Source organism: Oncorhynchus kisutch, linkage group LG9 (assembly GCF_002021735.2).
Source record: "Oncorhynchus kisutch isolate 150728-3 linkage group LG9, Okis_V2, whole genome shotgun sequence".
Classification (NCBI taxonomy): Eukaryota; Metazoa; Chordata; class Actinopteri; order Salmoniformes; family Salmonidae; genus Oncorhynchus; species Oncorhynchus kisutch.
In genome coordinates, this window is record NC_034182.2 from 8,896,373 (window position 1) to 8,909,093 (window position 12,721).

The 12,721-nt window shown below is 48.4% G+C and overlaps 1 protein-coding gene across 5 annotated transcripts; it reads left to right on the top strand.

Moving 5' to 3' along the window:
* The first annotated feature begins 639 nt into the window (after positions 1 to 639).
* On the top strand, positions 640 to 12,687 carry mcm10 (minichromosome maintenance 10 replication initiation factor). Of its 5 annotated transcripts, none has more exons than XM_031831786.1 (18): positions 640 to 749; positions 1,143 to 1,194; positions 1,298 to 1,591; positions 1,802 to 2,005; positions 2,192 to 2,552; positions 4,170 to 4,335; positions 4,968 to 5,135; positions 5,242 to 5,358; positions 5,877 to 6,073; positions 8,626 to 8,720; positions 9,218 to 9,325; positions 9,533 to 9,885; positions 10,037 to 10,169; positions 10,273 to 10,403; positions 10,785 to 10,898; positions 11,796 to 11,941; positions 12,167 to 12,209; positions 12,322 to 12,687. In XM_031831786.1, exons 2-18 carry the CDS (start codon positions 1,188 to 1,190, stop codon positions 12,403 to 12,405), a joined length of 2,721 nt encoding a protein of 906 aa, XP_031687646.1. In that variant the 5' UTR covers positions 640 to 749; positions 1,143 to 1,187; the 3' UTR covers positions 12,406 to 12,687. The 5 variants fall into 5 exon arrangements, with proteins under 5 accessions (XP_031687646.1, XP_031687644.1, XP_031687645.1 ...); XM_031831785.1 differs by having other exon boundaries at positions 648 to 754; XM_031831784.1 differs by lacking the exon at positions 12,167 to 12,209.
* Positions 12,688 to 12,721: the final 34 nt, after the last annotated feature.

Here is a 12,721-nt window from a genome sequence, read left to right on the forward strand (position 1 = left end):
TTTATTTCAATCTCTTCATTCAAAGACTCAATCATGGACACTTACTGACAGTTGTGACTGCTTTGCGTGGTGTATTGTTGTCTCTTCCTTCTTGCCCTTTGCTGTTGTCGGTGCCCAATAATGTTTCTACCATGTTGTGCTGCTGCCATACTATGTTTGTCTTTGGTCTCTCATTTTGTAATATCGTGTTGTCTCTCTGGTCGTGACGTGTGCTTGTCCCATATTTTTATGTTTAATCCCAACCCCCGTCCCCGTCATTGTAAATACGAATTTGTTCTTAACGAATTTGCCTAGTTACATACCTTCATATGTTTGTTCAGTCAGTGGAATCCTTGGGACGCAACATCCTCTAACCATAACCCTTACCTTAACCATTCAACTTCAATATGCTCTTGATCCCGGATCTCTGTAAACACATACCATGTTTGTTGACGTTCACAAACTTTGTTTATATATTAGGACAGCGACTGTAGTCTATATTTAAAGGAGCCATGCCTACACTATAAAATGAAATAATGTATAATTTCAACAAAAAATTTAACTAGGTATACCGTTTTCTATGATTTTATCTGCGATATGCAAGTAATTTGTGAGTGGAAACATCTACCAAAAACATTGTGGACAGGCAAAATAGTAGCCACTCTTCTATTTGATAGGGGTCCTTCGTTTAGCGCCAGATTTCAGTTCTTTCTCAGTAGTATTTTGAAGAAACGACGATAGCTAGCTAGAGAAGTCCCTGAAACCATCAAGTAAGGTGAACAATATAATTATTTTCAAGAAAATGTTTTCTTGGTCACTACACAAAAAGTATACAATCGACAACGTAATTTGACCTGAAATGACCGTCATTACCTCGAAGTGACATTGTTGTTACCGCGGTTTTCGCACTGTCTGGAGTGGAGATCATATTCATAATGTGTTTGCTAGCTTGTTGTACGCTTTGTTGCTAGTTTAAACGTTGTGAAAAATCGGATAACTTACTTATTTCGGTGTTAGTAGGAAACAGATAATGGGAGAGAATATACATAAAGGAAATTGTAAAGCTTTAGTTAGCCGTGTCCATAAATAAGTTAATGACATGTCAATAAACTCTTGTGTCTTCGGGATATGACTGTTAAAATACCTGTATTTTTTATTCCTAGATCTGCTTTTTAATCGGGAAAGGCTTGATCTTAAAATTCCAGGAAATGGATGGTAAGGGATACAACTCGTGTGTCTGTGTTTGGTGGGGGGGGGGAATAATCAATATATGGCTTTGATCAAAACAAAACTCTATAACACTGTGTGTGTGTGTCAGGTGATGATGACCTGGACCTTCTAACAGAGCTGCTGGCTGAGAACGAGGCTGGAGAGGAGCAGCAGGCTAGCCAGGAAGCAGAGGACAACCTAGATGACCTGTTTGACAACGATGATGATGATGAAGAGTACAGGGAGGGACTGGAGGGGGAGGGTGGGGAGAGGGAGGAAGAGGATGGAGCCGTTGCTCTCTTTGGAGATGTGGATGGCATTGAAGAGGAGGAAGAAGTCGAAACACAGCCGTCTGGAGGGAAGGCTCCTGATAACCTCAATAAATCCCAAGAAGATTTACAAGGTTTGTCCACAAGGAGTTCAGTACCTCAAAATGATTATGATAGCACTATAGCGTAGCATTAACGCCTATATTATGTATACAGTAAATGTTTCTAAAATGCAGATACCTACTCTTAAAGTATGTCAGCTTCACACACGGTCTCCTTTGCTTTTTAATTCATGGCAGGTTTCTGGTTCTAATCATATCTGTTGTGTTTCTGTGTGTTCTCAGAGGAGCTGAGGCGTATGCAGGAGCAGATGCAGAGGCTGCAGCAGCAGCTAGAGGCCTCCCAGAAGAGCTCTACAGCCACCTCTACCCCAAACAGCATCCCAGGAACAAAGGCACCTTCTAAATCTAACACTCCCTCACGGGGTCCCCCCAAACAGAGCTCCTCCAAGCCACTTCGTCCCACACAGAAGACCAAGCCCCAAGCAGGTATTACTTTCGTATGTTTTTTTGTGTTTCAGCATGTATTCTCATCAAAGTCAAAGCTGAGCTTACAGGAACACAGTGGTGACTTAACATGTCATGTAAGGAGCATCTGTGTAAAGTGGAATGGGTGACGGTGGTGCCTGTGGATGTGTGTTTTAAAGGAATCTCTTCATCTGTTGTTTTTGACAGAGGGGAAGCCCTCGTCTGCCCCAGACCGAGGAGACAGCACCAAGCTACAGGAGTCCTCCGACTTCACCGCTCAGCTCAACAACGCTGACCTGTTCAAACGCAAAGGTCAAAGGACAGCTCACCAGGTCCAGCCCAGCACTACAGCAGCCGCTACAGACGCCAGAGGTCCACTGGTGGAGATTAAGACTCACAGCTCCTTCCAGCCAATAGCAAGCAGTAGTAGGACCAACAGTACGGTACGTTCATCGCTACCTTCCCAGTCCAATGCGGCTGCAGCCCTGTCCGCCGTACGACAGGCCAATCCCCTTCCATCTCTCCCTAAAGACGTCGCCATCGAGAAGTACTCTGGACTGCGGCTGAGGTCAGAGCACACACACACTCATCTACCTGTAACACACACACACTCATCTACCTGTAACACACACACACACTCATCTACCTGTAACACACACACATACACTCATCTACCTGTAACACACACACACACACTCATCTACCTGTAACACACACACACACACACGGCCTCCCGGGTGGCGCAGTGGTTAAGGGCGCTGTACTGCAGCGCCAGCTGTGCCATCAGAGTCCGTGGGGCGACGCACAATTGGCCTAGCGTCGTCCGGGTTAGGTAGGGCTTGGTCGGTAGGGATGTCCTTGTCTCATCGTGCACCAGCGACTCCGGGTTGGATGCGCACTGTGTTAAGAAGCAGTGCGGCTGGTTGGGTTGTGTATCGGAGGACGCATGACTTTCAACCTTCGTCTCTCCCGAGCCCGTACGGGAGTTGTAGCGATGAGACAAGATAGTCGCTACTACAACAATTGGATACCACGACATTGGGGAGAAAAAGGGGTAAAATAAAATGTTACAAATTTAAAAACACACACACACACACATCTACCTGTAACACACACACATCTACCTGTAACACACACACATCTACCTGTAACACACACACATCTACCTGTAACACACACACATCTACCTGTAACACACACACATCTACCTGTAACACACACACATCTACCTGTAACACACACACATCTACCTGTAACACACACACATCTACCTGTAACACACACACATCTACCTGTAACACACACACACATCTACCTGTAACACACACACATCTACCTGTAACACACACACATCTACCTGTAACACACACACACATCTACCTGTAACACACACACACATCTACCTGTAACACACACACATCTACCTGTAACACACACACATCTACCTGTAACACACACACATCTACCTGTAACACACACACATCTACCTGTAACACACACACATCTACCTGTAACACACACACATCTACCTGTAACACACACACACACACACACACACACACACACATCTACCTGTAACACACACACACACACATCTACCTGTAACACACACACATCTACCTGTAACACACACACACACACACACACACACATCTACCTGTAACACACACACACACTCATCTATCTACCTGTAACACACACACACACACTCATCTATCTACCTATAACACACACACTCATCTACCTGTAACACACACACACACTCATCTATCTACCTGTAACACACACACACTCATCTACCTGTAACACACACTCATCTACCTGTAACACACACACTCATCTACCTGTAACACACACAGACACTCATCTACCTGTAACACACACACACTCATCTACCTGTAACACACACACTCATCTACCTGTAACACACACACACACTCATCTACCTGTAACACACACACACACACTCATCTACCTGTAACACACACACTCATCTACCTGTAACACACACACATACACACACACTCATCTACCTGTAACACACACACACACTCATCTACCTGTAACACACACTCATCTACCTGTAACACACACACAAACTCATCTACCTGTAACACACACATAAACACTCCAAGGTTTCTTGCCTGGGCTCAGATCTGGATTCTGATTGGTTCATTGGTTTCAGGCGACCACGCGTGTCCTCCACGGAGATGGATCGTAAGATGGCCGACCGCAAGCTGATTCGGCTCTCCCAATTGCCTGAGCGCCTGGCCCGGGAGAAACTGGATGAGTGCGACTGGGTCACCTTCGCTGTGCTGGTCAACAAAGCTACACCACAGAGCAACAGCAGTGTAAGACCAGAATTATTCAACTTTTATTTAACGAGGCAAGTCAGTTAAGAACAAATTCTTATTTACAATGACAGCCTACCGGGGAACAGTGGGTTAACTGCCTTGTTCAGGGGCAGAACGACTGATTTTTACCTTGTAGACTCGGATTCGATCCAGCAACCGTTCGGTTACTGACCCAACGCTCTAACCACTAGGCTACCTGCCATCCCAAATTACCCCATCTAAACCACAGGAGGTTGGTAGCACCTTAATTAGGGAGGATGGGCTTGTGGTAATGGCCACAAGTGGAGTGGAATAGGTGGAATGATATCAAATACATCAAACATGGTTTCCATGTGTTTGATACCATTCCATTTGCGGCATTCTGGCCATTATTATGAGCCGTCCTCCCCTCAGCAGCCTCCACTGCTCCATACTGTATACCAACATACAACTTCAACATCTACATCTACAGTAGGTCAATGATCATGTGGTTTTATTGACATGGACACTCAGGACTCCAGAAGTATGTAAGGTTGACCAATGTTCATTAAAAACAAGTCATTGACTTGACAAGAAGTGGGCCTGCCTGTATTCATTTCAGATGGGTCAGAGATCAGCGCTAAGAGTTGTCTCCCTCCCTCCGCTCACAGGGTAAGACGTTCAGCATCTGGAAGCTGTCTGACCTCCATGACCTGGAAGTGTACGTGTCTCTCTTCCTGTTTGGGGAGGTGCATAAGGAACACTGGAAGACTGAGCCAGGCACCGTCATGGGCATCCTCAACCCCAACCCCATGAAGGCCAAAGACGGATATGACGGGGTGAGTGTGTGTGTGTGTGTGTTTACTTTCTCTGTAGTGTGTGTGTGTGTGTGTTCTCACCATCACTCTCTCTTCTCCCACCCCTTCTCTGTCTCTCTCCCCCCAGGTGTCTCTGTCAGTGGACCACCATCAGAAGGTGTTGTTGATGGGGGAGGCTCAGGACTATGGCACCTGTAAGGCAGCCAAGAAGAACGGAGACCCCTGCTCTCAGATTGTCAACCTGGTGGGTTTGCCTTTACATCCAGAAACACACACACAACCTGAACCGCTCAACAGCTCCTCCATCCACTCTCTGACCCACACTGACCCTCAGAACCGACCTAAAGGCTGATCGGTGTCATTCATATACCACCGCCAAATAGAGAGGGGGACATTTGAGAACTTGTGAAGTGACATAGTTTCTAGCATTTTCTCTGCAGTAGGAGGGTGTAGGACTGTTGTCATGTGCTATCTCTCTCACTGTAGTAAGAGGGTGTAGGACTGTTGTCATGTGCTATCTCTCTCTCTGCAGTAGGAGGGTGTAGGACTGTTGTCATGTGCTATCTCTCTCTCTGCAGTAGGAGGGTGTAGGACTGTTGTCATGTGCTATCTCTCTCTCTGCAGTAAGAGAGTGTAGGACTGTTGTCATGTGCTATCTCTCTCTCTGCAGTAGGAGGGTGTAGGACTGTTGTCATGTGCTATCTCTCTCTCTGCAGTAGGAGGGTGTAGGACTGTTGTCATGTGCTCTCTCTCTCTCTGCAGTATGAATGCCAGTACTGCCAGTACCACGTCAAGGCCCAGTATAAGAAGATGAGTGCCCAGCGGGCCGAGCTGCAGTCGTCTTTCTCAGGGAAGGCCACAGGGAAGGCCAAGGGGAAGGGCAACAGCCTGAAGGAACGACTGTGTCAGACTGGCTTCCACTACGGAGGCATGTCCTCACCAGCCTGCGCTGCCGCACTGTGAGTGTGTGTGTGTGTCACAGTGAATATTGTGTGCATGTGTGTGTTGGTTGGTCAGTGTGTTTATCGATGTAAGCGTCAGTCGTCTCTAAGCGGTGTTTTCCATTAGCGCCAGTAATCAGCCGGTTACAGACTCATTTTCAATCGGCTTCTTTTCATTTAAACGTTTCAATTCGCTAGTCCATCGAGTCCTCTCCCGCTAGAATGAGCGATCTGCATCTCTTCTAGCGCTCTGTTGATCGGATAGGCGCCTGTCAGTCACAAAGCGAGCAATGACAGAGGAACGCAGTCTGCTGTCTGTCCCGCCTCCTGGTACAATTTGTGTGTGCTGTGGTTGGTTGCAGTCAAATGTCTTTACACAGAGGAGGGAGAGAGCGTGATGGTCGTGAAGTTGCACGTCCCGTGTAATGTAAGTGGTAAATCCTGTCTTTCTGGCACATTCATTTCTTTGGCGTGTTTCACATAGCTGGATGGCGATTCCAGCCACGCGGAGCCATGACGCACAGACTATTTACTGTGCTTTGATTGACAGCTACTTGGACTTGAGGTCTCCTACATCCCTCTGCCATTCATAAATCCTGCAACGTGGTTATATGTCGATGGTATCACATCAGACAAGTAAAGCAAAGGATTTCCTAGGTTTCCTTTGCTAGGATGTCGGGGTTTGCCAGACAGTGATTCTAAAGTGAGTGACTCTCGTCTCATCAGTCAGTGTAGCCTACCCAATGGCATCGTTGAGAGGCTCTGTCATTTGGCTCCCTTATTTGCATAGGCTACTGGTAGGCCGAGGCTTTTTGGTGAATGTCTGCAGATACATTCTGAAAACATTTGATGAAGATGGTGAATCATCACTGCAGGAACGTTAGGTAGTGGAGGGCCTCATTCTGGTCCAAATATGTTAATTGGGGCCCTCACGGAATCCAGGCATTAAAACAGAACAACAACATTCAAACATTTATTGACCTTAGTAGGGAACCAACTAAATGTATTGAAAATGTATTAATTTGCCCAAGTTTATCATAATGTATGAACAGAATGCAATACCACAACACATTTTTCTAATCTGGGAGGTAAACTCAATAATGTATTCAATAATTTCCCTGTGGATTCAGGGTATTTATTACACTGTACCAGAGGCCATCAAAATAGAGCTCCTGGCAGGCTACTTTTTCAGTTTTTTGGCTGGATGGCTACTTTTTCAGTTTTTTGGCTGGATGGCTACTCTTTCTGATTGGCTGGCTGGCTACTCTTTCTGTTTGGCTGGCTTGCTACTCTTTCTGTTTTTTGGCTGGCTACTCTTTCTGTTTGGCTGGCTGGCTACTCTTTCTGTTTGGCTGGCTGGCTGGCTACTCTTTCTGTTTGGCTGGCTGGCTGGCTACTCTTTCTGTTTGGCTGGCTGGCTGGCTACTCTTTCTGTTTGGCTGGCTGGCTGGCTACTCTTTCTGTTTGGCTGGCTGGCTGGCTACTCTTTCTGTTTGGCTGGCTGGCTGGCTACTCTTTCTGTTTGGCTGGCTGGCTGGCTACTCTTTCTGTTTGGCTGGCTGGCTGGCTACTCTTTCTGTTTGGCTGGCTGGCTGGCTACTCTTTCTGTTTGGCTGGCTGGCTGGCTACTCTTTCTGTTTGGCTGGCTGGCTGGCTACTCTTTCTGTTTGGCTGGCTGGCTACTCATTCTGTTTTTTGGCTGGCTGGCTACTCTTTCTGTTTGGCTGGCTGGCTACTCTTTCTGTTTGGCTGGCTGGCTACTCTTTCTTTTTGGCTGGCTGGCTACTCTTTCTGTTTGGCTGGCTGGCTACTCTTTCTGTTTGGCTGGCTCGCTATTCTTTCTGTTTGGCTGGCTGGCTACTCTTTCTGTTTGGCTGGCTGGCTACTCTTTCTGTTTGGCTGGCTGGCTACTCTTTCTGTTTGGCTGGCTGGCTACTCTTTCTGTTTGGCTGGCTGGCTACTCTTTCTGTTTGGCTGGCTGGCTGGCTACTCTTTCTGTTTGGCTGGCTGGCTGGCTACTCTTTCTGTTTGGCTGGCTGGCTGGCTACTCTTTCTGTTTGGCTGGCTGGCTGGCTACTCTTTCTGTTTGGCTGGCTGGCTGGCTGGCTGGCTACTCTTTCTGTTTGGCTGGCTGGCTACTCTTTCTGTTTGGCTGGCTCGCTACTCTTTCTGTTTGGCTGGCTGGCTACTCTTTCTGTTTGGCTGGCTGGCTACTCTTTCTGTTTGGCTGGCTGGCTACTCTTTCTGTTTGGCTGGCTGGCTACTCTTTCTGTTTGGCTGGCTGGCTACTCTTTCTGTTTGGCTGGCTGGCTACTCTTTCTGTTTGGCTGGCTCGCTACTCTTTCTGTTTGGCTGGCTCGCTACTCTTTCTGTTTGGCTGGCTGGCTACTCTTTCTGTTTGGCTGGCTGGCTACTCTTTCTGTTTGGCTGGCTGGCTACTCTTTCTGTTTGGCTGGCTGGCTACTCGATGTAGTTGTGGAAAACACTGCTCTATGTGTTTGTCTGCGCTGTGAGTCAGTATGTGTGTGTTTGTATTGTGTTCACTTATGTACATCTCCGTTCCTGTCTAGGTCTGCGTCTGGCCCTAAGAAGCCCACCCAGACCACTCTAGGGAACCTGTTTGTGAAGGGATCAGACCAGCTGGCCAGCCAGGCCAAGAGACTGGGTAAGACTGGGGGAGATGGAGGAAGTGAGTGGGGGCGAGAGAGGTTTAAGACTGGGGGAGATGGAGGAAGTGAGTGGCTGGCGAGAGAGGTTTATGACTGGGGAGGTGGAGGGAGTGAGTGGGGGCGAGAGAGGTTTAAGGCTGGGGGAGATGGAGGGAGGGAGATTGTGGGGGCGAGAGAGGTTTAAGACTGGGGGAGATGGAGGAAGTGAGTGGAGGCGAGAGAGGTTTAAGACTGGGGGAGATGGAGGGAGTGAGTGGGGGCGAGAGAGGTTTAAGACTGGGGGAGATGGAGGAAGTGAGTGGGGGCGAGAGAGGTTTAAGACTGGGGGAGATGGAGGGAGTGAGTGGGGGCGAGAGAGGTTTAAGACTGGGGAGATGGAGGAAGTGAGTGGGGGGCGAGAGAGGTTTAAGACTGGGGGAGATGGAGGGAGTGAGTGGGGGCGAGAGAGGTTTATGACTGGTGCTCTTTCTTAATGTGTTTGATTGTTTTTCAGCCATGAAGTCTAACGAGGTGTCTGGCTGCTCAGACGACTTCAAGGACCTGTTATCCATGCCTACCCCGGGAGCCCTCCAACTGAAGAGACACCTCACCAAACCCCCAGGTAACTGACTCAGTCAAGCAGACCAGACCAAACCCATGAACACATCAGATGGGCCATCTGGAGACTAGAGAAAGACAGGAGGGCTTTAGAAGGAAACACTTTTGATTTATTTTTTACCTTGGTGTGTTTTCTCCCTGCTTGTTAATGCATTAGAATTACTGTATATCATCTTTCTCTCTTCTTCTACCTTCTTTCTCACTCCCCCAGGTTCCAAGGGCTCAGCTGGTGCAGGGGTCCAGTCCATCTCTGCCTCTGACCTCCTGAAGCAGCAGAAACAGCAGCAGAAGCAGCTCTTAGAGAACCGTAGACGCCGGGCAGAGGAGATCCAGCAGAGGGTCCTCCAGAACACAGGCAGGGCGGGGGTCCCCGGGGCCTCTCCCCCATCTAGAGGGACCCTCCTTTCCCCTAAGTCTGCCTCAGAACTCCCCAAAGTCACCCAGAGCCCCACCGCCCCCCACACCCCAACACTGGGCAGGGGTTTTAACGAGGGAGACGATATCTTGTTTTTTGACCACACCCCTCCTCCGCCCCCGACGCCACACAGCCTATCAGCAGCCAAGGTAGGTGGTGCTCATCCTATCACATGCTTTCATGCTTAGTGTACACCGTTGCACTGTTGATTTGACTGTAGAATGGATGTCCTAGAGAGGCTAGAGTTCAAAGGTCACATAGTTTGGAGGTTAAAGGTGAAGCTGCCCCTCTCCTCTCTAGTTGGCTGCTCTGAAGAAGCTGAGAGTGAAGGGGGCTGGGCTGGCCAAAGAAGACCCCAATGCTGTGAAAAGGAAGAGGAGCAACAGCACTGACATCACCACCAGGGTGCAGAAGAACCTGTCCTCGCCCGATGGTACACACCTGAGCACACAGACACACGCACACACACACACACACACACACACACACACACAGTCCCTGTTCTTACCCATCCTCTGTGATCTGCCTCTGTACAGGTGAACAGCCTGGGGCCAAGGAGGAGGAGCCAGCCCAGAAGAAGAGGCGGGAAGAAATGGACTACGTCCAATCAGAGGAGTTCAAGAAGATCCTCAACGCCAAGTCCCGGCACGGGGCCGAGCTACAGGCGGTGAGTCAGCAATTACGTAACCATAGCAGCCTAGTGTAACTGCTCCCTTTTCTGTGTAACAGTGTAATGATTCCCACTTATCTCTAGCCCAGTGTTATAATAGTTCCCCTCTCCTGTAATGATTCCCCCTTCCCCTAGACGAGGGTTAATAGTTCCTATCTCTCTCTTTAGGCAGAGTACCAGCAGCAGGAGAGCTACTTTGACCCCCTCGTGTAACAATGTAATGATTCCCCCTTCCCTTAGACGAGGGTTAACAGTTCCTATCTCTCTCTTTAGGCAGAGTACCAGCAGCAGGAGAGCTACTTTGACCCCCTTGTGTAACAATGTAATGATTCCCCCTTCCCTTAGACGAGGGTTAACAGTTCCTATCTCTCTCTTTAGGCAGAGTACCAGCAGCAGGAGAGCTACTTTGACCCCCTGGTGAAGAAGGAGGCGATGGAGGACAAGATGAGGAACATCAGAGAGCAGAAATGTCGAGCCGTCAGCTGTAAAAAGGTCCGTGTCCAATCACAGGTCTTATTCTCTAGTGTCATCAGCTATCAGCTAACGGTTTTATTCTGTTGAGTCAAAATCTACTCCTGGGATTTGAACCATCAGCTTTCCTTTACGTAAGTCAGATGAAAGCGCCCATCTCCTAACACCTCAGAATATTCCCCATGAGCCAACTAGCAATATAGACCGGTACGATTACAACGGTCCCAATGGTGTGTGTAAACCTAGTATGATAGCAGATCGTCCAGACTCCTAGCATGATAGCAGATCGGCCAGACTCCTAGCATGATAGCAGATCGGCCAGACTCCTAGCATGATAGCAGATCGGCCAGACTCCTAGCATGATAGCAGATCGGCCAGACTCCTAGCATGATAGCAGATCGGCCAGACTCCTAGCATGATAGCAGATCGGCCAGACTCCTAGCATGATAGCAGATCGGCCAGACTCCTAGCATGTTAGCAGATCGGCCAGACTCCTAGCATGATAGCAGATCGGCCAGACTCCTAGCATGATAGCAGATCGGCTAGACTCCTAGCATGATAGCAGATCGGCCAGACTCCTAGCATGATAGCAGATCGGCCAGACTCCTAGCATGATAGCCGATCGTCCAAACTCCTAGCATGATAGCAGATCGGCCAGACTCCTAGCATGATAGCAGATCGGCCAGACTCCTCGCATGATAGCAGATCGGCCAGACTCCTAGCATGATAGCAGATCGGCCAGACTCCTAGCATGATAGCAGATCGGCCAGACTCCTAGCATGATAGCAGATCGGCCAGACGGCTCAGAATTCGAATTCACCTACTAGCAACATGATTTAACCGTCCTGTCAGACCAATATAACTGTGTCTTTAGTACAGACACATATTTATCTGTGTTTATCTGTGTCTTGTCTCCAGTGTAAGTACACATACTTCAAGCCTGCTGATCGCTGTGTGGAGGAGAAGCATGAGCTGCAGTGGCACGACGCCACCAAACGCTTCTTCAAGTGCCCCTGTGGACAGAGAGCCATCGCACTGGACCGCCTGCCACACAAACACTGCAGGTGAGACACGTACACACACACACACACTACAGTTTTTATCACGGCCGGTTGTGATACAGCTTGGATTCGAACCAGGGGCTGTAGTGACGCCTCTTGCACTGAGATGCAGTGCCTTAGACCGCTGCGCCACTCAGGGGCCCAGTTGAAACGCACACTCTCAAACACAAAGCAGGTCACGTGCTACTGCCCTCATCAGACATGATAATGCTGCGTTCTCTATTGCAGTAACTGTGGCCTGTTCAAATGGGAAAGGGACGGCATGTTGAAGGTAAGTGTCGCGTTTTTAGTGGGTTTGGAGTTAAGATCCATCTCCCGCCTGATCGGTCCTTGGTTTGACTACTACTTTATGTTCCCTAACTGTTTCCTGTTCCTGTCCACAGGAGAAGTCAGGGCCTAAGATCGCTGGGGAGCTCCTGCAGCCTCGAGGTGACGAGCAGCCCAAGTTCCTCAACAGCATGCAGTAGCCCTGGGTCACTGACCGTCACCTTCATCATTGTCTTCATCATATGAAGCTGCTGGTGCTGTTGGAGTTTCTTGTGTTTATATTTATTTGCATGTCGCTTTTTAAATGTCCTTTTTAATGTGTTTTTTTTAGTGTCAATGTCATTTGAAGTTGATTATGGATTTTAAATTGCTGTGTTTTGAATGGATCTGATTGTATTTCCAGAATGAGTTGTTTGTTGTTCCCTCCTGCTGGGTTTGATGGGAATGTGCTGATTAAATCGTGCTGAGTGATTTACCAACAATCTCCTCCTTTTTCTGACTTGGGCTCGCTGGAAG